Source organism: Hirundo rustica, chromosome 1 (assembly GCF_015227805.2).
Source record: "Hirundo rustica isolate bHirRus1 chromosome 1, bHirRus1.pri.v3, whole genome shotgun sequence".
Classification (NCBI taxonomy): Eukaryota; Metazoa; Chordata; class Aves; order Passeriformes; family Hirundinidae; genus Hirundo; species Hirundo rustica.
Genome location: NC_053450.1, coordinates 77,515,048 through 77,542,289, shown reverse-complemented (window position 1 = coordinate 77,542,289; position 27,242 = coordinate 77,515,048). Strand labels below are relative to the sequence as shown.

The following is a 27,242-nucleotide window of genomic DNA, read 5'->3' as shown; positions in this document are numbered from 1 at the left end:
CACTGTACTGAAACAAAAGCATTTAACTCTTTTTGTCATACACCGGACTAAAAAGTTTGGGGTTTTTCCTTCCCCAGTAACTATTCCAAACATGCCAGGCCTACAGAGCAGTCCTTTATCTCTGGTACCCACTGCCCTGTGCTCTCACTGCTTTTTTGCTTTCTTCCTCTTAGATGTATTATGGCCCCTTATGCCTTTGAAGATGGTCCTGCTTTGAACTGGAAACTGGACCAGTGGCCTCCAGAAGTCCCTTCAACTAAGATTTTTCAATGATCTTATAATTATCTGATAATCAAAACTTCTGTTGCCTTCTTGCTAAAGCTCTTCCAGGTTTTCTGTAGCATTAAGATGTCAAAATTCTTTGTTAGTTTATGAATCTCCTCAAAAATAATTTTATTAATCTTTAACCCTTTACAATAATCCCTGCTTTCTATCTCCTTATTATGCTTTGTGTATTCTCTCTTTATGTGCATTTTCCTTCCTTTCATTTATACCACTTTCTAGTTCACATACCTTACAAATTATGTTCAAGAACCTCCCCAACAAAGCCACAAACCCAAAGTTTCTTTGAGCCATAGCTATCATATTCTGTAATTATAATTACAGCTCTTTTTATTATTATTATTATTTCACTGTCTGATTACATTGACAGAGGGTATTACTTAAATGAGTTGTAAGTTACATTTAACTGAGCAGTAAGAGAAGTTACATCTATACTGTCTGGGCTTTTGACCTACTTCCAAGAAAGGAACAAACATATTTTTGTACTAATACTCATACTGCAAATGTTCTCCTGGAGAGAAGATTGCTTCCTTCAGAAAAATCAGCAAAGATAGATAAATGGCTCCTTTCTCCCAAATACTTAGTGGACAGACAAGTGTCATTCTTCCCTCACTTATATATCCCCAGCATTTTAACTTTCGTCAAAGTTTTCTACTCAAGGTGTTTTTAGATGGCAACAGAGAGCCTCATTCTTGCATAAACACAATTGAGTTCAATTGAGTTCAACACAATTGTTCAGTTTAATCTCTTAGTTCACCTCTTACAAAGATAACCATAGATTTGGGGTAAAGATGAAGAAAACAGTCAAGGAACCTTTTAGCAAGGTAATAGAATTTTCAAGACTATAAATGTCTTCTGAGCATGTTCTTCTAACTTCTAATGCTAATGGTAATTGGGAATAGGATTAGTTAAGCCTTCTGTTGACTTTTTAAACTCCTTTCTATTAATATTTTATGGGGATGATTGACTAAGTTTCAAAAGTGAATTAAAATCATCATGTGAGCATACTTATGTTAGCTAAAAAGATAACATGAAAAATCTGAGGAAGCTTCTAAGACCTATATGCTTTGGCTAGTATCCCATGTGAAAACAGAAAAAGAGAGATCTCCCAGTTTGTCAAATAAACTTCAACATTCTCAAGTATTCTTTCATTGTGAACCCATATCACTGGTGGTTTTAAAGCCGAGTACATGGCCAGTCAATGCTTCCCAGAATTCTAAGCAGAGATCATTAAAGGTGTGACAAATACAAGATATTTTACAAAAGACCCTTTTTAACAGAAACATGGTAGGGATTGATTATGATCAAAATAACCATGGTGAATGAAGCTTCACCATGAATGAAGCTTGGACTACTAATGTTTCTCTCTCTCTTTTTTTTTTTTTTTTTTTTTTTTTTTTTTTTTTTTTTTCTCTCTCAAGGATACACACAGAGACATGAACTTTTAGAATGTCAATCTATAATACTCCATTCTTCCATTTTATTCCATTTGAAAGATTGACTTTACTGTCTTCTACTGATAATCTCATTTAGTTGGTGAATGTAAGATGAAGTTCGTCATCTAACTAATTGATACTTGTACAGACTCCAGTAGGAATGTATTAAATAATAATAAAATGTTTAAATACATAATTCTTCCAGCAAAATAAAATTACATTAGTACGTAGAAGTAAGAACAAGGATGTTACAGACTGAAAGGAACTGTGTTGGTTTTGGTTTTTTTTTTTTTTTTTTTTTTTTTTTTTTTCATTTTATCACGGAAAGTGTATTCTTATTGAAAGGATTCTATTTATTGTTCTTTTTTTAGAGTGTAATCTTTCTGAGGGTGAGTTCTCATGAAAGAACAGATCATAGCCTAAGGCATTGGTACTTAAATATTGTTTTCTTTGTGCAAAAACCAGACTCACTTCTGCTAAACTTTCTTTATTTTCTTCTGCTAAAGCCACACTCAGTAACTACTGTGTGAAGTGCCATAATAACTTGTGAGAATCCAGAACTTAAGCTTGGGAAAAGTTTATATATACCTATTCATTTTATTATTATATTTTCATTTTATTTTCCAAACTCTTTAAGGAACAGTGAAAAATAAAAATACTTTAATATTTTTTTGTATTAGATTTAATTCAATACTGCGATGACAATTTAACATTCATTACCAAGAAATTGATAATTTCTTGTCATACAGTGTGACAGTACAAGTCCAGCAGCTTCCTCCCACTTCATTTCCAGAGTAGCTCTGATTTAAGTGACTTAAGACTCATGCCATACTTCCCACTCTTTTTATTTTTTCATGACATTTCATAACATTTCATTCATATTTAATAAAGCACAACAAACATCTTTTAGTATGTTGTTACATAAATTTCTCTAGCTGCATCCAGTTTTCATCTAGTTATTTTGTTTAATAACCACTTTTAAATTAAGGATGATATGCAATATTGAGTATTTCAAAAGGTTTAATACCATTCTGTGTGTTTTACAGACAATCCTGGGCTAGTGAGCCACGTTCCAGTTGGTGTTAGAATCCTGGATGTCAATGACAATCCTCCTGAACTTGCCAGAGATTATGATGTAGTTGTCTGTGAAAATACAAAGCCTGGTCAGGTAACTCTCATAGCTATATTTCTTCCAGTGATAAACAACAATTACTTTGTTAATGTCACATATGTCAGAAGTTTGGAACATGTCATAACTCTTCCTGATTTCATTTTACCATTTGGCATTTGACTAAAATTTTAATTGTATTAGGAAAAAGGAAGAAATTTTTGGCATTTTTTCAGTATCTCTTTCTTGTTGCTGCAAAAAAAAAAAAAAATACCCAAGCTATCTTCTGTAAAGACAGGTAAAACTTTAATCCTGTCAGATAAGGGATGGAATTTGACAAGCCACTATCCTGAACAAAGTGAATGGAGCAGATTTAACTTCTCTCATCCGAGTGCCACATAGTAGCAATGTTTCAAATGCAGCTCACTGAAATGGCTGGTGAGCATGGCTCACATCCTCACTTTTTGCTTGTTGGTTGCCCTTGTCCGTAAAGTGTCATTACACAAAAGATCTTGAATGGGTTTTTCACAACAATAAGCATGGGGAGGGCCAGAACTGTGACTGAATAGCAGAATCATATTCCAGACACTGCTCCTCTGAATAATGTATGCCATTGCAACTCAAGGTTTGACAATTTTGCCAAATTCTTTTGCTTTTCTGCATAGATTGAGTTTTAGCCACAATACTGTTCTTGTTTTTCATTATTGCACAGGCTGTACATTTCAACTATAAGCTCACATCTTTCCTGAGGAATGTATTACTAGCAATAGCATTATTTTCATCAAATCCTTAAAAAGGGTGTGCACAAATGCATACTGAAATATTTCTGGTTTTAAGCCTGAGACTATAAAAATGCCATATGTCCTCTGACTGCAGACAGATTAAAGTTATCTTCACTCCACCAGGAACCAAAAACCTGACACCTAAAGCACAGTACAAGAATGTGGCAAATGTGTATGATACCACTAAGACTTCCCTGGTATCAGATCATTTGCTAGTAGTTTCCTGATCTAAATGTGGTCTGTGTATTTTTTAATAATCCTTTAATAAACATCTCATATGAACCTGTCTAAATTTTCCTACAACAAACATAAATTTTTAGTATCTGCTACCTCATGTGCCAAGAAATTTTGTAGTTTAATTGCATAAGTGCATGCTTCAGTAAGATCTAAAACTTTTTTTTTTTTTAATAGTTCTATACTGTCTTCCATCAATATTTACCAGTTATTTTGGGAGAGAAAGAGGGAGTGCAGTTGATCTCTATTTACTATTGCTGTGACCTGCATAAATCTCTAGCACATTGGCCCTCAGCTGTCTTTTGTCCAGATTGAGTCAGTCCTATTTAACTGGGGCAATCAACGATAAAGCCCTTCCAGATTTTTGGTCATTCATCTTTTCCTCCTTTAAACTTTCTCTAATTCCTCTCTACTCATCTTGAGAGAGAATCAAGATTCAAGATGCAGGTATGCAGTGGTTTATAATTCGTAAAATAGCTCATGCTTCACAGTATATGAAAATCTCTGCTTTGATCTTTAGTACTTTCATAGCAATTTCTATAAACTACTTTGCTTTTTAATCACTAGTAAGCCTGCCATAGCACCAATATCATTAAAGGTAATAGATCAAAGATCATCATCAGGTGTGTGAAGTTGAGACTTTATGTCTATGTAGAATGAATTTAATTTATCTTTATATTGGCTGGCTACTGAGTATTGGAAAGTCTTTAACATCAGCCTTTCCTCTTTTCTTCTTTGAACAATTTAATATCATAAGTAGATTTGTTGGGCTGATAATCATACTCTTAATAAGACATTTACTATTATACTGATCAATAAATGGCCCAGCATAAGAAGGAAATCACTGTGTGAAATCTCTCTCCTTGTGTAATATACAATTTACAGAAGAGATCCTATTTCCTGTCTTTGGGGCAATTATGTGTGCAAGGACCTTCCATCTTATCCAATGACTATGAAGTGTTCTTCAGGGGTCTTACTGAGACGCTAGAAAATCCAAGTAGGTCTGTCTGTCAACAAAAAAGATAGTATAACTTTGCATTATCCAACATCCTGTGAGAATATTTCATAATATTTATGCCTAAATTACAAATTCAGTACTGCTGAGGACATCCGCTTGACTTGGGCTTCTATGTTGCACTGTGCTGTAAGATCCATTATTTCTTTCCTCATCACATCTATTCTGAATTTTTTATGTGTGAGATAAACTGACTCATAGATAGTCACTGAAAGATGTTTTGCGTTTGCTTATTTATTATCAGAAGACCCTTTTATGGAGTGAAATCACAGTGTCATCAAAGCCTATCCCCTGCTTTTTTTCCCTCCACTGCTCTATGCTTTGAGGGGGACAAAAAAAAAAAAAAAAAAAAAAAAAAAAAAAAAAAAAAAAAAAAAAAAAAAAAAAGCTTCAAGGGTTTAATGCTTAAGCCTTAAGTTTAAATGACCAAACCTAAGGTATGTAATAAAGAAAATGCTTATAAGGAGACAACAATTCAGTAATTTCCATGCTGACGTGACAGCTTTAGTCACTTAGTAATCATATGGTTGAGAAGATAAGGAATCTGCAACAGATTCCAAGTGAAGCCTAGTTTTGATATTATGTATTAAAGTAGATGAAGTAGCCATGATTTCATCTTAGATAACATTCAGGCTTGGAGAATACTGACTTCTAGACATATACTGATTTTTGTGAATGACTGTGAAATTTAGCCCATGTAGGAAAATGACATTTTGCCATCTTCCAAAAAGAAAATCAATGTTAGCTGGCAAGGAATGACTCTGTTATGTATTTTTCATGTGTATATTTGCTTGTGTATTGATTCAATTCTAAAATGATTCTGAGTAGAATTTAGCACCTGCTTTCTGTCCTCTTCTATTAGGTCTCCTCAGTTCTTGAAATTCTCTTTTCTCATCATGTCTTGCCTTTAAAACGATATCATGACCTTTCAGTTTCATCCTATCAGTGTTGTCAGCTGGGCTTTACTGAAGCTGAGATTGTGTGTCTGCATTTTTATTTTAATCAGGCTTGGCAAGGTACATGTTAATGTCTGCTAATAGGTTATTAAGTACTTGACCAATTAATTAGAAAAGAGTTAATAGACTGTTTGGTTTTCAAGATGACACATACTTTTGTTTCTCACTGCTGAATTAATGTCTTAAATTTTTTTTCTGGGAATGTGTGAACTTTCTGTTTAAAATCAGGTCAAAATGGTTTTGACCTATCTGAGTAAACATACAATATTTATTTTCTATATGAAAAAGCATAACTTTTATACCGTGTGGTGCTTTTTACATACATTCATGAATTCAGGGAATACTTGAATTTACATGTGTGAAATCAGGGAATATAAACAGTGTATTTTGAGTTATGAACTTAGTCTTAAAACCAAATACCTTTTAAACTAGACTTGTCACTGAGACCTTGATCAAAGGTAATTTTGTTGCAGAATGGCATGTTCTTGAAGCAGCATTCTGTAAAGTGTCACTGAATGTTTTATATAGCATAGGGCAACAGGATGAAAATTTATCCACAATGGTGTCAAAAAAAGCTGAAGCTGCATGGAAAAATTGACTTATATTTCACTAAGAAACAACACTGAGAATTTACAAAAAATATTTAATAAAATAATATTTTTTCTTATGGTCTTGCCTGAAGTTTTTGCAGATATGTATGGCATTTAATGGCATTTTTAGTATTTGAACAATAAAAGAAATTTGAATTGGTTCTTTTGAACATATTCTACTATCACCTTTTTTTCTTTCTTTCTTTTTCTTTTTTTTCTTTTTTTTCAGTAGTGAAAAATTAGCTTTTACCAAAATTTTCAACCAGTCTTGCCATGACTTTGGTAAAAGTCTTCTGCATAAATATAGGTGTTTCAGATTTTTTCAGATTGATCCTACTCTTCTCCACTTCAACAAAAGGTATTATGACAAACTAGTAAAATATTATTGGCAACCATCATATTTAATTGTCTCAGATGTATATAGTCAATGCAATGTATTTTACTATATATAGTAAATGGAATAAGCATTATACCCTGTTGAGTTGTCATGGTTTAACCCCAGCTGGAAACTAATCCCCACACTGTGACTCGCTCACCTCCCCACCAGTGGGATGGGGAAGAGAATCAGGGAAGTAAAAGTGAGAGCTTGTGGGCTGAGATAAAGACAGTGTGATAGGTATAGCCAAAACTGCACATGCAAGCAAAGAAAAGCAAGGAAATTGCCATTTCCCACAGGCAGGCAGGCAGGAAGGCAGGCAGGCATTCAGCCATCTCTGGGAGTGCAGAGATGCTGCCTCTGGAAGACAAATACCATCACTCCGAACATCCCCTCCTTCCTCCTTCTTCCCCTAGCTTTATAGGTGAGCATGACATTATACAGTATGGAAAATACTTTTGGTCAGTTGGGGTCAACTGTCCTGGCTGTGTCCCCTCACAACTTTTCCTACACCCCTATCTCCTTGCAGGTGGGGTGGTAGAAGAAACAGAAAAGACCTTGACACTGTGCGAGCCCCGCTCAGCAATGACAGAAATATCTCTGTGTTACCAGCACTTTCTCCACCACAAATCAAAATCATAGCCTCATACCAGCTACTGTGAAGAAAATTGACTCTACCCCAGCCCAAATCAGAACATGGTTTTAAAAATATATTTGTCTTGCTTCTCTTATGCGAATGGAGGTAGAGAACTCTGTGGTGTCTTTCAGTTTTAAAACAGTCCAAGCCACTGGAGTCTGTATGGTTTATGCTTTAGGTACAGTCCAGACAGACTATAGCTGAACACTGAACAGAAAAATTCTTATGAAAAGAGCACTTTCCCTCCCACTTTTATGTTTCCCTCAGGATATCTATCAGCTCTGTGCAGCAGTCTGTGTGGGCTTCGCTGCCTATATCACAGAAACAACTTTTATTGGATTCCACTTTAGCACTTGAGTTTCAAGACCCAGCACGAAAATGAAAGCAGAGGTAGAAATACTGTTTGGTCCCACATTTCAAGAGCTTAGATCAATTTTAGTTGAAAGTAAATTTTAAAAAACACCAGGGTTTTCAAAGGCAAAGGTCCTACCTTTCAAAAATACCTCTCTCAGACATGGTTCTGGCTACATCCAGCTCTGCTGCTTTTTGGGCAAACTAAACTGAAGCCCAGAGTGGCTGCTGTTCTTCCTGTTCTGTTGTCTGGCAATTTAAAACTGATTCTTAACTGGATTTTTGTAGCAGAAATACGGCTAACAGAAATATTTTAGTTAACTGATTTTCCTTATCAATATTGAAGTACATTTAATTATTAGGACAGCAGGCAGGTGACTTTTCACATAGACCATCCCGGCTCAGCCTGTCTTTTCGCTCCATAAAAACAGATATTTAGCTAAAACTGTAGTTCAGGAAGTCAGCAGGATACAATGAAGATGGTGATAATCTCTACACCAGGTCTTGACTGTATCAAAACATCAGAAAGTATAGATCCTTTAGATGCTTTTACCTAGCTCTTAAGTGTGGTTCCTAAAATATTTCCTACTAGAGAAACCGAGTTAATGACCGAGTCATTCTATCTGCTGAACTCAGCAGCAGTCAAGTAGAAAATTAAAATAAGGTAAACTTAAGCATCCTGCTGAGGTCAGGTACTATATGGGTCAAGTTCAAATTTCAACATATTCACTGTTAATTTTTATTTCAGGTAATTCAGACTATCACTGCTACTGACAAAGATAACTCCGCAAATGGTGCAAGATTCCATTTTTCTCTTGATGATGGGCTTTCTTTGAATCCCAACTTTACTCTAAGGAACAATGAAGGTAAATCAAATACTTAAATCTCAAAGAAATTGGCTTCTATTTTATCTGGAGTGTCTCAATTGAACAGAACAATTTCCTTGCATTTCCTGACAGAAATAGAAAAATGTAATATGCCATCACTGAGCTGTTGGATCAAGGACCTGTGTACACAATATGTTGCAAATTATGAATAGGATACTGCATTTTGGATTTATATTCCACTTTATTTTAGCATTTATACATCATACTTTCAGTAATATTTTTGAAAAGTGGATTAATGAAAAGTACATAAGTTTGGCCTACTTTTAGGGGAATAGCACTGATTGGGGACTTTCAAGGTTATTGCCAATTATTGCTTAAAGGAGAAAAAAAAAATAAGGGGCATAACAATTGGAATTCATGCTTACTTTTCAGGAGCAGGTCCTTCTGTGGTTCCTGGATTATAGTCTATTGCTTCATGCCATTCCTAAGAAAGTGTGCCTAAACATTACAATCAGAAATTTATAAGAGATAAGCCCAGAAGGAAAACAGCCTCAGAGTCTCTCAAACAAGTGTTTCTGAGTATTTCTTGAGTGAAAAAAATGTCTAACGTTTTCAAAACCCAAAACTAAATCAGCCTTGTTCTTGATCAAGTATTACCTTGTGGTCTCCAGTTTGCAACCTGATGAAAATAAGAGTAAACTTTAAATGTTTGTCAAAATTTTCATCTTGAGATTTTGTGTATGCATGTATTGTGGGGATTTCTTTGCATGCCCGTGTGGAAGTGTGTGCAATTTGCTTTAGTTTAGTTATATATTTGTAGTACTGATGTACTACTGTAGTACATTTTGAGATCTTACTGATCACTAGTCCTCTGTAATGCATTAACTCCATCATTGGTATTTTTTGTGCATACATATATTGAAATAATTCTTTAGAGACTTTTTCATATGTTTCTTAAATCAATCAGGGAAGAAGATTGTATAATCTTCTTAAAGAATCTGTTCCAGTGTTTAACTATACTTAGAGCAGAAAAATAATCATGCTATTTATTTTGAATACATAAATGCATTTCACATTCAAGTTCCAGAAGAAGTCAATAAATATATACCAATATTAATAAATAATCATAAATACTGAAAGGCTAATTCATATATTAAAAATATTCCCTAAGCAAGATTCCAGTACTTTCTGAAATTAATATATCAACCCCACTCAGATTATGATGGAACATTATAGAAAAAGCCAAACTGTTGTTCCTGAAATCAAGGAGGGGTACTGTTACATATTTCTGTATTTTAGTCTGTGTTTCCAATAAACTCATTGACTATGATCTCATGCAAAAGACCATGTGCATGTTCATCTCAATATAAGACATTTATATCAAGAAGGTTTTTTTAATAGTTCTACTAAAATTGTGATTTGTGACAAAGTACATATTTTATGGTTTTGAGCATATTTAAAGCTGGAACTGTGTTATGTGTGTTCATTACTACATAAGTTATTTAACTACACTGATTTATAAGAGGGCATGAACTTCTAACAAACATTTGATGCAGCAATGTTATGTTTTGGATAGAAATATTCAACTTTGAATAGAAGGACTTGCTCCTTATTTTTTTATTTCCCCAAGGTTAGTGAGTAATGAGCTAGCAAACAGCAGCTGAAAGCAGTGTTAGGACTACCCTAGATTGGATTTTATGGGGGGAGGTAGAGGAAGGAAGTGAAAAAGGTGTCTTTTAAGGTAAAAGCATATTGTGCATTATGTTTTCACCTAAGGAAGTACAAAATTCTGCACTTCCTACGGTATCTTGCATAAACCTTATCACATATACAAAGACTCCAGAAATGCAGCTTCCAAACTGGCCATATAATTAAAAAATGACTGCTTAATTCAAAACATAACAAGAAATTTATCCCTAAAGCAAATGCATAGTTATGATTTTGCTTGGTACAAGACACTTTGAATCTGTTGTTTAAACACTGTCCTTTAATTGGACCTTTGTGGCACAATCTATACATAAAATATTAGCAAAACACCTGTGAAGTACATGCACAATATGCAGCTATCTAGCATTTACAGCTTTCATATTTCTCATCTAGATTTTTTGTTGCTTTCTATTCTGAGAAAGCAGAAAGAAGGTAGGCAGAAAAGTTTTTTCTTATGTCTGTGACAAGTTTGCACATCTGAAAACTCATGGTTTTGAGCATCAGACATTAAAAAAAAATCAGAGTGCTCTGAACAGAAGACAGCTGCTATTTTTACCTCTGGATTTCCAAATTCTATAAAGGCTGGCATTTTGGGAGGATTTTATTTGTTTGTTATGTTTTTAAAGTAAAAACATACAAAAATTGCCTTAAAAGAATTTTTATAATGTTTTGCAGAATGATAGAACCCAAATTCTTGTTTTCACATAGAAATTGGTAGTCAGCAGTCGCTGTATCTGTCTCCAAAAAACTGTATTTCTCTAGCAGTCACCTTGTAATTCTGTCATGCTCACCTTTTTATTTCTTCAGGAAAAAGATTTCATTTCATTAAAATATCCATAGACATTTTTTCCCCTTGTTCTCATAACCCAAAACAACAGAGTTTTGTTCTTGGACCCCAAATAGCTTTTTGCATGAATGTTCCCCTATTCGTTTATTATCAGTATACTACACAGCAGTGCACTGGATCCTAAAATATTTATGTTTGTGTCTACACACTTCGACAGAAATCTAAAGCTTGTACAAGTATAAGATTCTGTAGTTTGCTCCTATCTACCCATATAGACTGCAGTGATATACAATCCTAGTGTGTGTATGGTTCAGCTCAATAATATTCTATGGCTTCAGCAAACAGGTATACTTTAATACCTATTTAATACTAATTTGTTATTAAAGCTTCAGTCCATATAATTGGTCATTTGACCAGCTAAACTTTTATTTCTTGCATCTGATCTTGTGCATTATCTAAAATAAAATATTAAATCTTCATTTGTGGAATATTCAGGCTCATAATGCAGAGCTTAAAACCCTTTGGGAAATGTAGTTCAGGATAGAGTCACAGGGCTATACCAAATAGAACATCCAGCAAAATTAAGAGTTCCTTGGATTCCCTTCTTTAGTCTGTGTTAAAATTTTCATTTGAAAGAAAAGAAAAGAAAAGAAAAGAAAAGAAAAGAAAAGAAAAGAAAAGAAAAGAAAAGAAAAGAAAAGAAAAGAAAAGAAAAGAAAAGAAAAGAAAAGAAAAGAAAAGAGATACAGAATTAGATTTTTTTTCTCTACTGTATTCTTAACGTACAAGAGATTCTTTGGATTCTTTGTTGCTATTTAAGTTTTATTACATATTTTAAAGTACTGTTCAGAGAGAGCAAAGGCTTACAAGTTTTAACAAGAGGACAGATAAAATGATGCAGTATCCGTGCTCATGTAAGCTAGGCAGAACAAGAGCTGGAATAAAATTTCTTTGTTATACAAAGAAAATGCATTAAATTGTAATAGTTTTCTGCAGCTTTAGAGAATAAACCTAGGGAAGAAACCTATCTTTTTTTGTTTGAGAATTATACTTATGAAGGTCTTTTAATGAAAACAGGGTTGTTTACAATTTATTCTGCCTAGAAAATTGTTAAGATTTCTATTAATACCTAAGAAGCCAAATATTATTTCCACTGTGCTTTTATGTAGATCAGATTCTATGTAACTAATTTCTTTGTCGTCTGTGTTCTCCTCACTTTCTTTTTTAGGATATTTTCATCGATAATTTTGTAATCTTTTTCCAAATACAATAAACTTACACTTTTTGCCGAAATATCTTTTTGCAGAAATATCTACTTTTGCATATCCCTTTAAAAACCTTCCCAGAACAAGATGGGGGTAGATCAGAATAAAGACAAGTTCTTCCCATTAGATCTGTTTCTATGTATTGAACTCTAGACTCGTGCTTTTTTTTTTTTTTTTTTTTTGCTTTTTTTTTTTTTTTCTCTTACCCTAAAAATAATAATATTTTTCCAGATGCTTAAAGAATTGTGGATATATTTGTTAAAATGTTTTAGTTGGACGGGAAATGCATTTGAACGTGTCATTATCATCATATTTCCAAGCATTAATATGTAGACACACTTCTCTTTCAGATCTTACATAACACTTTTCAAGAGATGAAAAAAAAAATGAACCCTCAGAATACAGTTCACTTAGAACATTTAAGAAATTTCTGCACTGTAAAGCACTGTTTTGCTGGTGCTGTTTTTTATCACAAGATATACAGTCTACCATAGATGCTTAGTAGTATTGTAAATTTCCTGGGCAGGAAGGGTTTATGAAGATAATGGACACATTCACCCAACACTGCCAGTAATGCCACTGTGCATTCTCTTACTTCAGTGAATTGAGATTGCTGACTTCTGATAGCAGACTAAGTTTAGTTTACTTTCAGTGAAGAACAACTCCCTGGAGAATGCTTAGCGCTTGTTCTGCTCTTCTTTTATTTCTTCAGGACAAAGGTTTCATATCACAAAACTATTTGCAATTTATTTTTTCCCCCTTGCCCACTATCTCAAAGATCTGGCCCTTTGATTATTGCCCAGTGATGGAGAATATTCTGGAATTGGAATAAAGGTATGCCATTTTTCTAATACTATAATTCTGGAGATTCCATTTTCTTAATTTTATATCATAAGATCCATTGATACCCACAGAAATGGAGATGTGTTTTTCTGTAAAATCTAGAGCGCAATGAGTTCAATGGCATCTGTAAAAAATGCAATTTTTAATGTATTCATCCACCCATGCCTGTGATATATATTAACCTTTTTCCCTCTGTCACAGATCAAAAAATAGTAAAAAAAAAAGATCAATTTTACTCATCATTGCTGTTATTTAGAAAAAGAACAGCTTCCGGAAAGTAACTGATCCTATCCCAGTAACTGATCCCATTCCCAGTGTGAATTTTTTACAGACCCTTCTGTTTATCACTCTGCCCTTCTTATTTCCTACCATATTGGACAATGTCTCTGTCAATTAACTTCAGAGCTTTCAAGCTGTAAATGAGTAGATCAGGTAACAGACCATGTCTTCGTTGTTCTAGAACATTTAAAGTGGCATTTAAAATGGTTGGATTGAAGCACCCACTTTGCAACCCATCACAAGGGGAAAACACCCACATAGCTCCCACTTTCATTTACATCAGGGTCGTGCTTGTTCTGGTTATGTGCTACTCTGAGTTACTGCTGACCTTCTGTAAAATATCATCCTTTAAAGAAGACAAGTTGTAACTGGAGAGAAATGATATCTGAGAAAGTGCAAAGTTAACATCACCCATGGTGACTGTAAGTGCAGTCCACAGAAGTACTGTTACTGTAAATGGATTGAATGTCTGAGTAGGTATTATCACAGAATCAACATATGGAAGTTAAAAAGGAATTCTACCATGAGTATAACGGAAAACCAGGACCAGCTACCGCAGAGGGAAGACATTTTCCTTCTTCAGCCCTCTGAATGCATCTGAATGTCTTTAAAATTTTTTGATTTAAAAAGTTGGCTCTAAGATTGATTGTAAAGTTAGTTAAGTGCATAGTGTAGAGGTTCTTGCATTTCTTTTCTGGACTGCAATGTGTTGCTGATACACAAACCAACCATAAGCAAATAACTGTATTTCAGGCCAAAAATGTGTTCTGTGTTACTTTTCGTTTTTGCTACCCACTGAACTAGAAACTTATAATAGCTTTTTGCCCATTGGCAATAGCTTTGAAGCCAGCAAAAAAGAAAAAAATATTTACAAGAGTTATCAATAAAGAAATGAAACAGAAATGCCTATCATGTAGTCCACATAAACAAATTAACAGCTCCAACTTTAGAAATGTAAGAAATGCAAATCATTCCAATGTATCTTCTTTGGTTTTAATTAGTTTATAACTTCTCATAAAATTTATAGTAGTTGAACTGCTGATACAAGCAGAACTGAAAATTGAAACATGCCTGAAGATATAAACAGGATTTTTTTTTTTTTTTTACTTCCATTTCTCTCTTCTCTGCTTTCAATACATAACGTGTCAAAGGAATTCTCAAACTGTGAATAATAAATGAGCATCCTCCAATGTGCTCCAGCAGTCAGCTTCCATGGTGTTATCGTTGTATCTCTGCTTCCTTGATTTTCCTATGGCCTCCTTTCTTTATTTAGATCAGAAGCTCAATGTATAAAGGCAGAGATGATGGAAAAAAGACTGTGATAACAGCCTTGTATACAGTGTACAGCCTGGCTTAGTAAACTATGACATCTTCAGAGTGTGAAGAGTTGCTGTGTTACAGCCATGCAGCATTTCCCATGCGTAACTTCAAACTCATTTAAGATGAATTTCAACATCTAGTTGACATATTTTCAAAGAACAGCCCAAGCAGGAGTAAGTTTAGGTCATTAGAAAGTTTAGATCATTAAATGGAGCAATGCACAACACAAGGTATCAGATAAATATTTCTTTCCCTATGCAGGAGTAGTTAATTTTCGTTAGCAGTCAGTCCTATAATCTCCAGTGAGTCCTGGTTATTTTCTTACTCCTCAGGGGTGAAGTTCACCATTTAAATCTATTGAGATAAAAACATCTTTCCTTCCAGGCCTAGAAGAATGAGATCGGTAGTTCTCATCATCCTGTTTCTATTGCTGCTATCCTATATGCTTGTCTTGCCTGACTATTTGCTGTGTCACTTTTTCAGATACCAAAGAAATTTCTCACTACATAAACCCCTGGCTCCCTTTCAAACTCCTACTGTTGATATAACTTTTTCCCCATTTTCAATAAACTCTTCTAGATCATCAGTGTCAGACTTTATACTTGGTTTCCTATAGCTTTTACAGATTGTGTGATTTTTGTTCTGTGCAAAGCTCTGAAAATTGTCTTTCCAGCTCTTCTCTCAACATGTTCCTATAATGGTTTTTGATGAAGAAAAAAAAGCAAATAAAATTTGAAAGCTCAGAACTTGATAGTTGTCATGATGCAGTCAACATTGCAGTTTGGCTAAACTATATTCTATCCATTAATTTTTTTGGCATACCTTTGCATATGATTGTCCTCGGGGACAGAGCTCTGAGTAGAGCACCAGAGATGTAATTTCTCTGTTATGGCAATATGATTGGTTTTGCTAATTTTCTGCCATGCTTGATTCTCAGTGACCTTCAGAAAACCAGACACAGTTTCCTTTTTGGAAAAAAGAAAAAAGAAAAAGGAAAAAAAAAAAAAAAAAGTCAAATACCTTATTTGTAAAATATTTTAAGAAATTTAATGAGAAAAAAATAGTATGTGAGAGTTCAGACACTTTCCAGTATTTTACTTATATATAAACACAATGTGCTAAGTTACCGTATCTAAATCTGTGATAGAGTAATAATGAGAATTAACACCTCTAATAATATTGGGAACAGAAAATTTCCAAGCCAGTTGTATGAAAGATCATACTTTTTATTTGTGTTAAAATTTGTGAAATTTCATTGAAAGAAAAGCTTTACATTGTTTCTTTGAGAATGCTTTTCACTGGGTATGTTATTACAGAAACTTCTGGATATCTCATGTAACATCTGTTTCAACAGAAATCTACTTAGTACTAAAAATAATACAAACAGCAAAATTTCACCATGGCAATTCTGTGAAATTAAAAATGTTGTACTGGTTCCATTTTTCCTCTAATTGTGTCTTATAATATTTTATTGGCTCTTATATTTAGCTGAATAATGTTAACAGTACAATAAAAACAATTTTATATTGAATGAGCAAATACAACATTGAAAGAAAAAAATATCTATTTTTTCAATATATATTTATTCTGTACAGTATAAAAATATCAGTTCTTTGTTTGGAAAGGCCTTCCTTCCAGAGAAGCATGGTTTTATTATAGCTTCTACACATCTATTCACTGTGTAACATTGAATTGTATAACTTCCCCATTCCTTAATTTTTTCTCTTCTTTTCTTTTTTCTCTTAGCTTTCATATTTTTTTCCCCACAAGTTTCCTCCCATCTGTCCACATTTACCTCACAGCATACATTCTTACATCTCAATGTTCTTTCCTTTACATCTTTGCCAATAGCCTCGGTGCTAAAATTCTATCATTACTGCAACATCCCTGATCAGGAGTCCTCAGCTTTTCTTCATTATATTAAGTCTCTGATGCTTTTGTTGTCAGCCAGCATTTTCATCACTTCTACTGCAGCTGTGATCTGGTTCATTCACTTTTTTTTTAAATTTATGTCACAGGCAACAAGCACAGCGCCCAGCCTTCTACCTCCTCTTGACTCTCTGTAGAAAACCCAATGCAATCCAGATTTCATAATCAAGGGTTTTTTCACTTTTGAATCTACAAAATAATGTGAAAGCTGTATTGAAGCTCAACGTAGTGTTACCATATTGCAAAAGGAATTTACGCACCATGGCGTGTCATGGTGTGTGCATGAGGCTATTTAGGGATGCTTAAGGATCTGCAGACTGTTGGAATAAAGTTGAGACAAGAAACAAACATGGTGCACTTTTGTCCATACTGCTTGAGAAGGGTTGCTGGTGTGTGTTAACAACAGTGACTGTGCTTGGGTGTTATGCGAGAGTCCTTGTTGGCCCAGAACAACAAAATACAAAATATTTTGGGGGCAGGATGCATGTGTAAAAAATAACTTTGCAAAGTATGTTACATCGTGGACATTTTTAAATCTTTATGGAAATATTATTTCCACAACATGATGTTCCTATGTTCTACCACATTTTTTCAGATTAAAGAATTATCTGTTCACCTTGTTCTGGTTTCAGTAAAGTTCTGTAACTTGAATGAACATAAACAGCATAATAAGTGACTGATGTCATCAGTCGTCAAAACATAATTTTGTAAAAGCAAACTTGACGTAAACTAGTAGAAGCAGGTCTCCAAGGCCAAACAAACAAATAGTTTATATTGTGCTCACTCCAAGTGAAAAGAACAGCACTTAATGAATTTATAACAAACTCACCATGCTGGATATTTGATATTTCCAAAATGGGGGAGCGTGGAGGGCTGCAGAGGGGTGTTGTGGGGGTTACTTACATGAGGAAGTAAAGCTAAAGGACTTCAGTGCTTAGTTCTTGGCTCAGCATCAACGGTATCACTTCCCAGCTCATATATGTATTTTTTGTGTGAAACCTATTACCAAATATATTATCTTGTGATATCATGCTGATGTGGGATGATATTACCAGTTTTTTCTAAATATCATTGTCAGATGGTATGCAAAACAAAAAAGGTTGGCAAAAATGAGTTAAAATGAATGGTTTCGAATTTTGCACAGAGCTTAATAGAAAGTATAGCATGAAGATTAATCACCTGAAACAGATCTTCTATCCAGATTAAACAAAAACTTAACTCTTTCACTCAAATGTGCGTGCATCAGTCCAATGGGCAAATATATGCCACATTAGCTATATTGTCACACTAGATTTTCAGAGTGACATGGATTTCATTTTTCCATAGATTGATAAATTGTAGCTACATTTAATATTGTAGCTAAATTTCTTGTTTCTTTGTTTGAAATAGGAAGAGAAATATGGCAGATGTATTTAGTACTTACCACCCTTCTGTTGTTGGCTAAGAATTTCCAACCTCATAACCCCACAATTTGGAAACCATGTGACAAGCAATACAAGAAGAAAACTATTTTCTTCTAATGTCTCTTTCCATTTATCAGTCCCCATCTTTTTCTCTCCATAATTGCTTTTACTTTAACTTCTCACACTCTCTCTCTCTCTCTCTCTCTTTTTTTTTTTTTAATTTTTTTTAATTATTATTTTTTTTTATTTATCTTGGACTTTATTCAGGGGCTAGTAATTTCATAGCTGTGGCAACAAACTGAAAATAAATTTTACACATATGAACATTAGCTATAAATATATAATGTTGTAGTATTTCTTCCTCTGCATTCTCTTTACGCCTCTTAATTTCTTGGATTTATCTTAATTTCTTGGACTTAAAGGGATAGGTGTGGCAACTTCCTACCCTCCTTAGTGCCTACAAAGCTCTTGCAATGTGTGTGTAATAAGCTATAGATTTTCCTTGTCTGTCTATGCCAGATGTACCTGTAGGTAATAGAAGGGTGACAAAGTCTTATGTCACTATCTCCCCCTTTCTTATTTATCTTTGAACTCTACTAGTTTAGAATATGTAATATCCACTCTTTTCCCCTTCCTCTGCCTTCCTTTGCCTTCCCTCTTCCTCCAGACCTCTCCAAAGAATATGGGTTTGGTTACTGTCCTTCCAGATGTTTTCTGAAATCTCACTTGTACTTTAAAACCTTTTGCAAACACTAGAATATAAATGTCTTATTTTAGCATTTGCTAAAGAAATTTTCTTCTGAGAATCAAGAGGCTTTTGTGTTGTGCAAAAATTTCACTATAGATATCCTCATAATTCCAGGTATTCAAATTGACAAGGGTCCATATGCTCCAACAGCGTCACATGGAATGAAAACACTTGCAAATTGGGCCCAAAATGTTTGTCAAAGTTCACTTAGATTCCAATAATAATACAAGAGTTTTAAATATTCTTATTTATATAAGGTTAGTTACTTTCTACCTCCTCCCCTTTTTCCTCTATTGATCAGACAGTCTTCCTGACAAATTTTAATTCTAGATTGTGCATTTTCACAGATTAGGACTGGCTAGCTTTAAGATGCCTGATGTCTCCATTTGATGGGAAACAAGCAGTAAACAACGAAACAACTTTTTTTTCTTTCTTTCTTTCATTTTTTACTTCACTGAAATGCTGTTCTGGTTTTGATATTGTAGATAATACAGCCAGTATTCTGACAAGACGAAGGAGATACAGTCGAACCACTCAAGATACTTATTACCTCCCAGTTTTGATTTCTGATGGCGGCGTGCCCCCTCTCAGCAGCAGCAGTACCCTCACCATCCGGGTCTGTGCCTGTGAGAGAGACGGACGAGTGAGAACTTGCCATGCTGAAGCTTTCCTCTCCTCGGCTGGCTTGAGCACAGGAGCTTTAATCGCCATCCTGCTCTGCATTGTCATTCTTCTTGGTAAGCCATTTGCAATACTATCCCTCCAGTGCCTCTTAGAATCTGGCAGGGCACTAGGTTTCAGTGTGGTATGATTTTCAACCGGTGGCTGCCTGGTAGTAGGAGGCAATTAGGAACACATAGCTGTGATTAGAGGGGAAAGGTTTAGCTAAAGTTAATAGGGAAAAATGCCTTTAAAGTATGTTTGTGAATATCTGGAATCCAGTAGAAATTTTTTTTCAGAGGTTATCAAGTAATTAGCAATGCAGATCTTTATTTCTGTAATTTGGAAACATTTCAAAAAGAGGCTGGCTCTAATTCCATGTCAAATAGTGTGAAAAAATTTAGAAAATAGATTGGCAAAGCTTTTCGAAATATATTATGCTGTAAGAAGCATCATTAGCACTCTACAAAAGCCATTTCTTAATTACCTTTGTGTAATAAACTGATAGCAATGCACAACATAATCCACAGGGACAACCGACATAGGAGATTATAAGCAGACTCATAAGATTAATCCCATTTCAGGTGCATTTCCTCTTGACTATTTTAAGGTTTTTTAGTTTCCCAGGCCAATTCCAATGTTATGCATTATTTAATATTGTGGTGGGTTTTGTTTTTTTTTTTTCTCCTGTCAGAGACACAGCTTGTTGCATACACAACTCTGTGTTACTCATGTGATTTTCTGCATTCTTATAGAGATGGTAAGAAATAGTAGTAATTGCAGTGTAACCAAGAGGATATTTTGAGATTTTCTAAGACCTACTTTCTTTACGGCTTACTTCAGTATTTTCTTGCCAGAAGGCAGTTTTAAAATATGTAGTTACAGATTTATCTTGTAATTTTGTATTTGATTACACAAATTGGAATATTCATAAGAAAAAAATAATCCTTTTACAGAATAATTCAATTTATATGCTAAACATTGGCTTTAATGAAACACCGAAAGCCCTGGATTACGCTTCTGAAAAATGCCAACTTTAGTTACTCATTTTTCTTTTACCTGAAAGAATGTTATCTCCATTTATCTTCTATATGAGATCCCTAAAAAATTAAGTAGCAGATGATCACAAATACAAGTACTGAAAATACCAGTACTGAAAAATATTATACCTTTGTATTTTTGACTTACTGTCTGCTATTTCTGTAACATATTCAGATGTAAACTTTAAACCTACTCTAATATCTGCAGTTTTCTCTTTAGCAATTGTGGTCCTTTTCATCACCCTAAGACGTAGCAAGAAGGAGCCTTTGATCATTTCAGAAGAAGATGTCCGGGAAAATGTCGTGACATATGATGATGAGGGAGGTGGAGAAGAAGACACAGAAGCATTTGACATCACAGCACTGCGGAATCCGTCTGCTGCTGAAGAGCTAAAATACCGGAGGGATGTTCGTCCTGAAGTGAAGCCTCTGTCCAGGCATCATCCCTCCTCAAGCCTTGACAGTATAGATGTTCAGGAGTTCATTAAACAAAGACTGGCAGAGGCTGATCTGGACCCCAGCGTGCCCCCGTATGACTCCCTGCAGACATATGCCTACGAGGGTCATAGATCAGAAGCTGGGTCTATCAGCTCTCTGGATTCAGCAACGACACACTCTGACCAGGATTATAATTACCTTGGAGACTGGGGACCTGAGTTCAAGAAGCTAGCTGAACTCTATGGGGAAATAGAACCAGAAAGAACAACTTAGTTGTAACTCCCAGAACAGAGAAATTCCTAAACAACTGGACAGATAATGACAACAATGGTAACAAAAAAAGTGAATACAGTACTTGGAACTGAGTAAGTTGTATGCAGTTACTGTAGAACAAGTGCCCTTTTCATATTTGAAACTGGGTTCTCCAATTGGAAGAAAGTCAAATTTTGGAAAATACAGAAAAAAGAATCTATTGTCCCTTGTGTATTTTTTTTTTTTTTTTAATTGCTGATTAAAGTTTCTGGTAACTTATCTGCAACAATACCTAAAGTAAAGCCAAGAATTGACATTTTTATTGCAATATTCGTAACAGCTCCAAGCTGCAGTAAGTTTGTGGTCATGTCTGTTTAAGAAGAGAGCTAACAGAGGATCAAATCTCTTGCAGGTGGTTGTGATGTTGCATTTCTAGCTGTGTTCTAGGCCTTGTTTACTATCAGTGTGAGAAGTGCTACCAGTCTGTTTCCTTTACAGAGGTGATAAGCCACACCTGTCCTCTTAAATAAATGGTCCTTTGATAATTTAATCTTATTGACTGAGCAGGTTGCATTGACAAGATGTCACTTCATTATGTCCTTCATAATCTTGTCATCCATAACCAGCTAACAGATGGAGGGCATCATTACCTGTAGCTCAAACACAGCTCTAGTCCATAACCCCAGATCTGTTCTGTTACTGCGTGCTAGAGGAACTGTTGTTTCCAGTGTTGTGCTTTTTATTTTTGTCTTTACATGGGAACACCATTCATCTAAATGGAATAGGCCCAAAGTACTCTTTATGCAGAGAAGCAGTTGAAGCATAGGCTTTTCCAATAAAAACAATGGCAACACCATTAAACTATGCAGTTTTTTGGCTCACTGTGCTTCACTTAATGTCAAGAGCTGAAGCTTTTTAAATATTTTGCTAGTCTGAATCCAGAAGCTACAACAGTCTATTTAAAACCCAGAGTTCTTAATCATAATGTTTTTTCTATTTCCATGTGTGATTAAAGGCAAAATAGAGCTGCTGGTAAGACATTGGGATACCAAAAATTGAAGCAAAGATAATAAGATGATGGTGCTTTTTTCTTTTAAGTTCAACCTGCTGATATTTATTTCTCTTAGAGTAATTGCCACCTCAGCAGAACAAGATGGTTTTTCCCTATTTCAAGCATCATGGAAACAGAGCTTTTTAAGTCACTGAAGGAAATATACCACTACTGTGGTTCCTATGGATTAAGTAAATTGATTTCTTACATTAGTAACTTCATAGCATTGCAGAACTGATAGTTCTTAACATAGCAGGCTGCTTAACACCTAATCCAGCTTTTTTTTTTCTTCTTTTTTTTTAGCTTTGCAGCAGCAGAACTGCTAAACAGTTCTGCTTAACATAGCAGCCTACTTAGCACCTCATCTAGCAGATTCTGATTTTTCCTTTCCTTTGTTTGAAATGTTAACTTTGTCTTTCTGACGGCCAGGAAGTCATAATATCCCATGAGAGATTATGACCTATAATACTCACAATCACTATTAACAGTCTTCTGCTTTCAATTGTATCTCCACTTTAGGGAAATGTACTTCTTCTAGTATGCATTTGATTGGAAAACTGTCCAGACTAGAATCTGTGTACTTTTTTCTTACTCTCCAGCTGGGTGTGCAGAGTCATACAGATTTGTATGATGCATAGATTCCTCCCACTGCATTTTAGGTGCCGCTTACATTCAGCTTAGTAAAGAAGGGTCTATATTTATTGCTGATCTACTGTGAGCCATATAGGTGAACTAGATCATTAAACCTTTTCTTTACTCTGTGGTTGAATAGGTCCTAGACATGACTGAATTTACTTTGAGAATTTTTTTTTTCCCCCGGAGATGTAGTTGACTGCTTTTGGTTTAAACAGCCTTCTGGAAAAAATAGCAAGTAGCTTTGTAAGCAACTTTTACACTGTAAAAAGTATTAGTTGCACTGTAGTTCCAGAATTGTTTTATAGAACGCTATTTTGTTTAAAATTTCTAATGTTTCTTCTGTCTTTCAGAATCTGAACCCACAGGGATATTCAGTAGGGAAAAACACCTGAACCCTAAGATACTCTGCTGATGACTTGAAAGTAGTTTAATAATTTAATTTTTTTATACTTTTTATGAAATACAGAATCTTTTAGAAAAGCATTTAAGAAGGCATTCTTACTGTAGCATGAATTTAGATGCAGTAAGAGTTGCACAGAAGCTGAGAATTGTTGTCTTTTATTGTCATTTTTGAGGGGAGAACTAGGATGTTTCAGTTTTGTCCCAAATAAAGCAATTAGTAGTGTGCAATTTTATTAGGAGGAAGTTTCTATTTATTTAGGTCACACTTGCTTTATGCAAACATCTAAATTTTTGTACTGCATAAGTAGTGTGTTAAAAACCAAAATGTTTCAGCATTACTACTACCATAATACTTTGTATCACAGCTGCATGAAAATTGCATTCATTGTTGTATTATAGTTTTGAGAACTGGGTATTAGTTATCTTTATGTCTATTCCCTCTGGCCCTACACCAAAACAGGGAAAATCAATTGTATTTTTTGTTTTAAGCAGTGTTCATGCCATTGTTTTTTCTTATTTACATCACAGAACATTCAGGCTTAAAGGCAACAGAAGTGCAGTGACACAAACAACTAATCACTCCTTATGCTAATGGTCAGTTCAAGTCAATAATATCTCAGAGAAATAATAATCCCCTTTTTTGACATTCCTGGTGCTCTCTTTGCTGCTATACAGCACATGCGTTGTACCCCAGGATACCTGAATCCTTGAAAACTCTGCAGGGTTATTGAGACGCTGCTTCTGTGATGCTGCAGTGTGTCCTATTTGTTACATCCTTTCCACAGTGATCACCAGATGTGCTTTTCTATCATGGTATGTCTGCATGCTTGCTATGCTTACTGTGTTTTATTCAAATACACATCACAGTGTTGTGTTGTTTGCATGACAAATAAAAAAATACTAAATCTTCAGGGCCACAGAAGAAGGCCTCACAGTGCAGAAATAACATGTTTACAGTTTTATTATCCCAATCTCACTTTTTTTTTTTTTTTCTTTTTTTTTTTCCCTTTGGTCCTTTGTGTCCTAAAAACAAATTCAAACTATATTTGAGAAATTCTATGTTGACCTAGATTGAAGCGAAAGAAAATTAACACTGGATGGCACAATCATTTTGTGTCATTGCTGTTTTAACAAAGTATATATTCAGTGAAATTATCATGGGAAACTTTTTCTCAGTTTATGGTTAAGCCTGATTATGCAGACTATGCTTAAAGTTTTCATGGATCTTTTGTGTACTCATTCTCAAATATTTTTTGATTAGCCTAAATTGTAATCCTGTTGCTGCTTAACAACTAAATGCTGAAAACTGCCAATTTGACTTAAACTGGAAATACTGAGTAAAGTTAAATGGCACATGCAAAGTGATACTTAAGGGCTTTTCTATTTACAATTTGATTTCTACAACAACCATTCAACTAATAATACATTTCCACCAAAATAATTAGTTGCATTCCTTCAAATAAACCCTCTTTCTTGTAATGGTGAGGGCACTCAATATGCTGTAATCTTGACAAGTCAAAACAATCTGAAAAACTGGTCAGTATGAGAATTGTAAAATGTGAAACTATATTGTCAAAACAAAACCTGTCAAAAATGTAGTTTAATGCACTTTAAAGACAAAGAAGAGATTGAATTCAGCTGGAGTTAGTTGAAGATTCATACATTGAAAACAAATTAATTTGTTTATCAGTGTTACTTTTCATTACATACACATAGAATACCGTAAAAGTTGAAAGAAACTTCACTCTGTTATGCACTTTATTTTTCTGCATTCTTCTTTGAAAACTAAAATAGCTGCAAACATTTTTGAGATTTAATTCTAATTGATGCAGTTGTTTAAATTGTGAATACTGAAAGAAAATGTCTATGGGAAAGTATTATTTCTGGTATTTAAAAGGAAATACAAAATGTTTGTTGTCTAAGATTTTTTAAATCATCCTTTTGAAAATATAAGTATTGGACCAGTCTGGAATTAACCAAACTCATAAGCTCACACAAGGGTAACAAAGGGAATATTCTGAATGCAATGAAGGATATGAAATTATGCTGCCTAGCACTACTTTGTGGATTATAAAGTGCTAAGACCTTGTACTTGCAGTACAAGTAAATGGCACAGTGCATTCTAAGGAACATTAGAAGTGTGTTGCAAGTTTTGGGCCATTCTTATTTTTCCAAAGTCTCAAAAAATATATATATTTTTTTTAACAAAAGAGTAATGTAAAGTATACCTCCTTATGCAAGTGTTACTGATAGAAATTGTTACATTTTCTTTTAATAAACAAAAGGGACAAAATCTTTTATTCGTATTTTTCAAATAAAATGTGCTCTTTGCTATGGTGATGGGTTATTGTATTCCTCATCACAACCAGAAGTCGATCGTTTGTCTTCACTCCCGTATTCTATACTCACCAAGGAACCAGAACACCTAAAGATGCTCCATCTTTAAGACTCAGATGTAACACAGTATTAATGAGGCCAGTGTCAGAAACAGCATGAGAACTTGAACAGGGTCTGTAATGCCTGGTATAATCCCTTAGTTGTGCCACTATTTCAAAGTGGCAAAGGGACAAAAACTGTCTCATGATTATTGCTATAGATGGATAGGGTTGGAGAGAGACACCATAAGATACTTTATAACAGACTGCAGTATAGTTGCTAAATGGTTCATTACTTTTACTTGAGGCAACTGTTCCTCTCCAATGAGCACTGTCCTGAAAGTGATATACAGTGTTATAGGATGAATATATTATCCAGATGAGTGAATTGGGGAATTGCACATCCAGGAATCCACATTGCTGGTAAAAGCCATGGTTATTATCTTAAGTTGACACAGAAGACAAAAGCAGACAAGGATATTGACAATGAACAAGCTCAGGCACATGTAATGAAAGTGCACAGGAATTACTCATTCTTATTCAATGGAATTAACAGGCTTTTTCAACAAGTGACATCTTAGAAAATAATGATATCATACCTCACAACAAACTTGTTGCATGCAAGGCTGTCATTCCCACACTGTCATAGAATTCAAACATCAAAGTGGACAGGAAATGTAAGTAGAATTTTCTTGCTGAACCCTACTTACTCTACTTTATTGTCCATGTGTCAGTTTAGATTGTGCACCACCATGCTATGCAATTTTCACATGTGCCTCACCACAGACCCAGAAAAAAATATTATAATAAGATAATATCTGCAACATAAATATTGTCAGCCTGAATCTGAATGCAAGTTCAGGGAGGTTTTGCGGTATTTGTTTTAGTCCTCAGTTGAAGTGTTAAAACTTTCAAAAGAATTTTTAGAAGTATCTTAGATAATCTTTTATATTTAAGATTGATTTTTTTTTTTGGGGGGGGGGAGGGTGTGCTTAACAAAATTTACCATTATCTTATATTATCCTGAAATTTATTTTTAGTTTGCTTGGAGTCCATACAACTTCTATATATGTGGCAAATATATTATTTATACTTAGGCACAGACAGTCTTCAAAAGTTAGAACATTTTGCTTGTGAGTTTAGCAGACTTTTTCTGTGGGCGTCATGATTCCATGTAGTATTTTTGTGTTCATGCAACTCCTCACAAGTCCATCAAGGAAGTCCCAAAGGTCTAACAGAATTTCCACATTAGCTGTCTCTTAATCTGGTTTGTTCTGGAAGTACATGCAACAGAGCTGATAGGCAAGTCGGTATCTGCAGAAACATTCTCATCCAACAGAGATACCCTCGAAGCAAAAAAAATGGACATTGGGATTAGCACTCTAGAAGATCATAGGACACAAAGACCTTTGAAGGTGATAGATTCCTAGCCAAAGTTGAATAAAATCAAGGTCCACAGGAACTTCCACCATAGTGGATGTTGTCATCCTGCATGTTCAATGCCCTAATACCT

The 27,242-nt window shown here is 34.6% G+C and overlaps 1 protein-coding gene across 7 annotated transcripts in view; it reads left to right on the top strand.

The window, feature by feature from the left end:
• CDH18 (cadherin 18) overlaps positions 1–24,188 on the top strand; it is a 530,347-nt gene extending 506,159 nt beyond the window's left edge. For 5 of the 7 annotated variants that reach the window (XM_058421421.1, XM_058421423.1, XM_058421417.1 and 2 more), the window contains 4 exons: positions 2,765–2,886; positions 8,516–8,633; positions 19,361–19,612; positions 20,784–24,188. In XM_058421421.1, the coding sequence (XP_058277404.1) occupies positions 2,765–2,886; positions 8,516–8,633; positions 19,361–19,612; positions 20,784–21,286 (995 nt within the window). In that variant the 3' untranslated portion in view covers positions 21,287–24,188. The remainder of the gene's footprint in view (positions 1–2,764; positions 2,887–8,515; positions 8,634–19,360; positions 19,613–20,783) is intronic. The other 2 variants (XR_009208059.1, XM_058421427.1) reach the window with 2 other exon arrangements.
• The last annotated feature ends 3,054 nt before the right edge of the window (positions 24,189–27,242 follow it).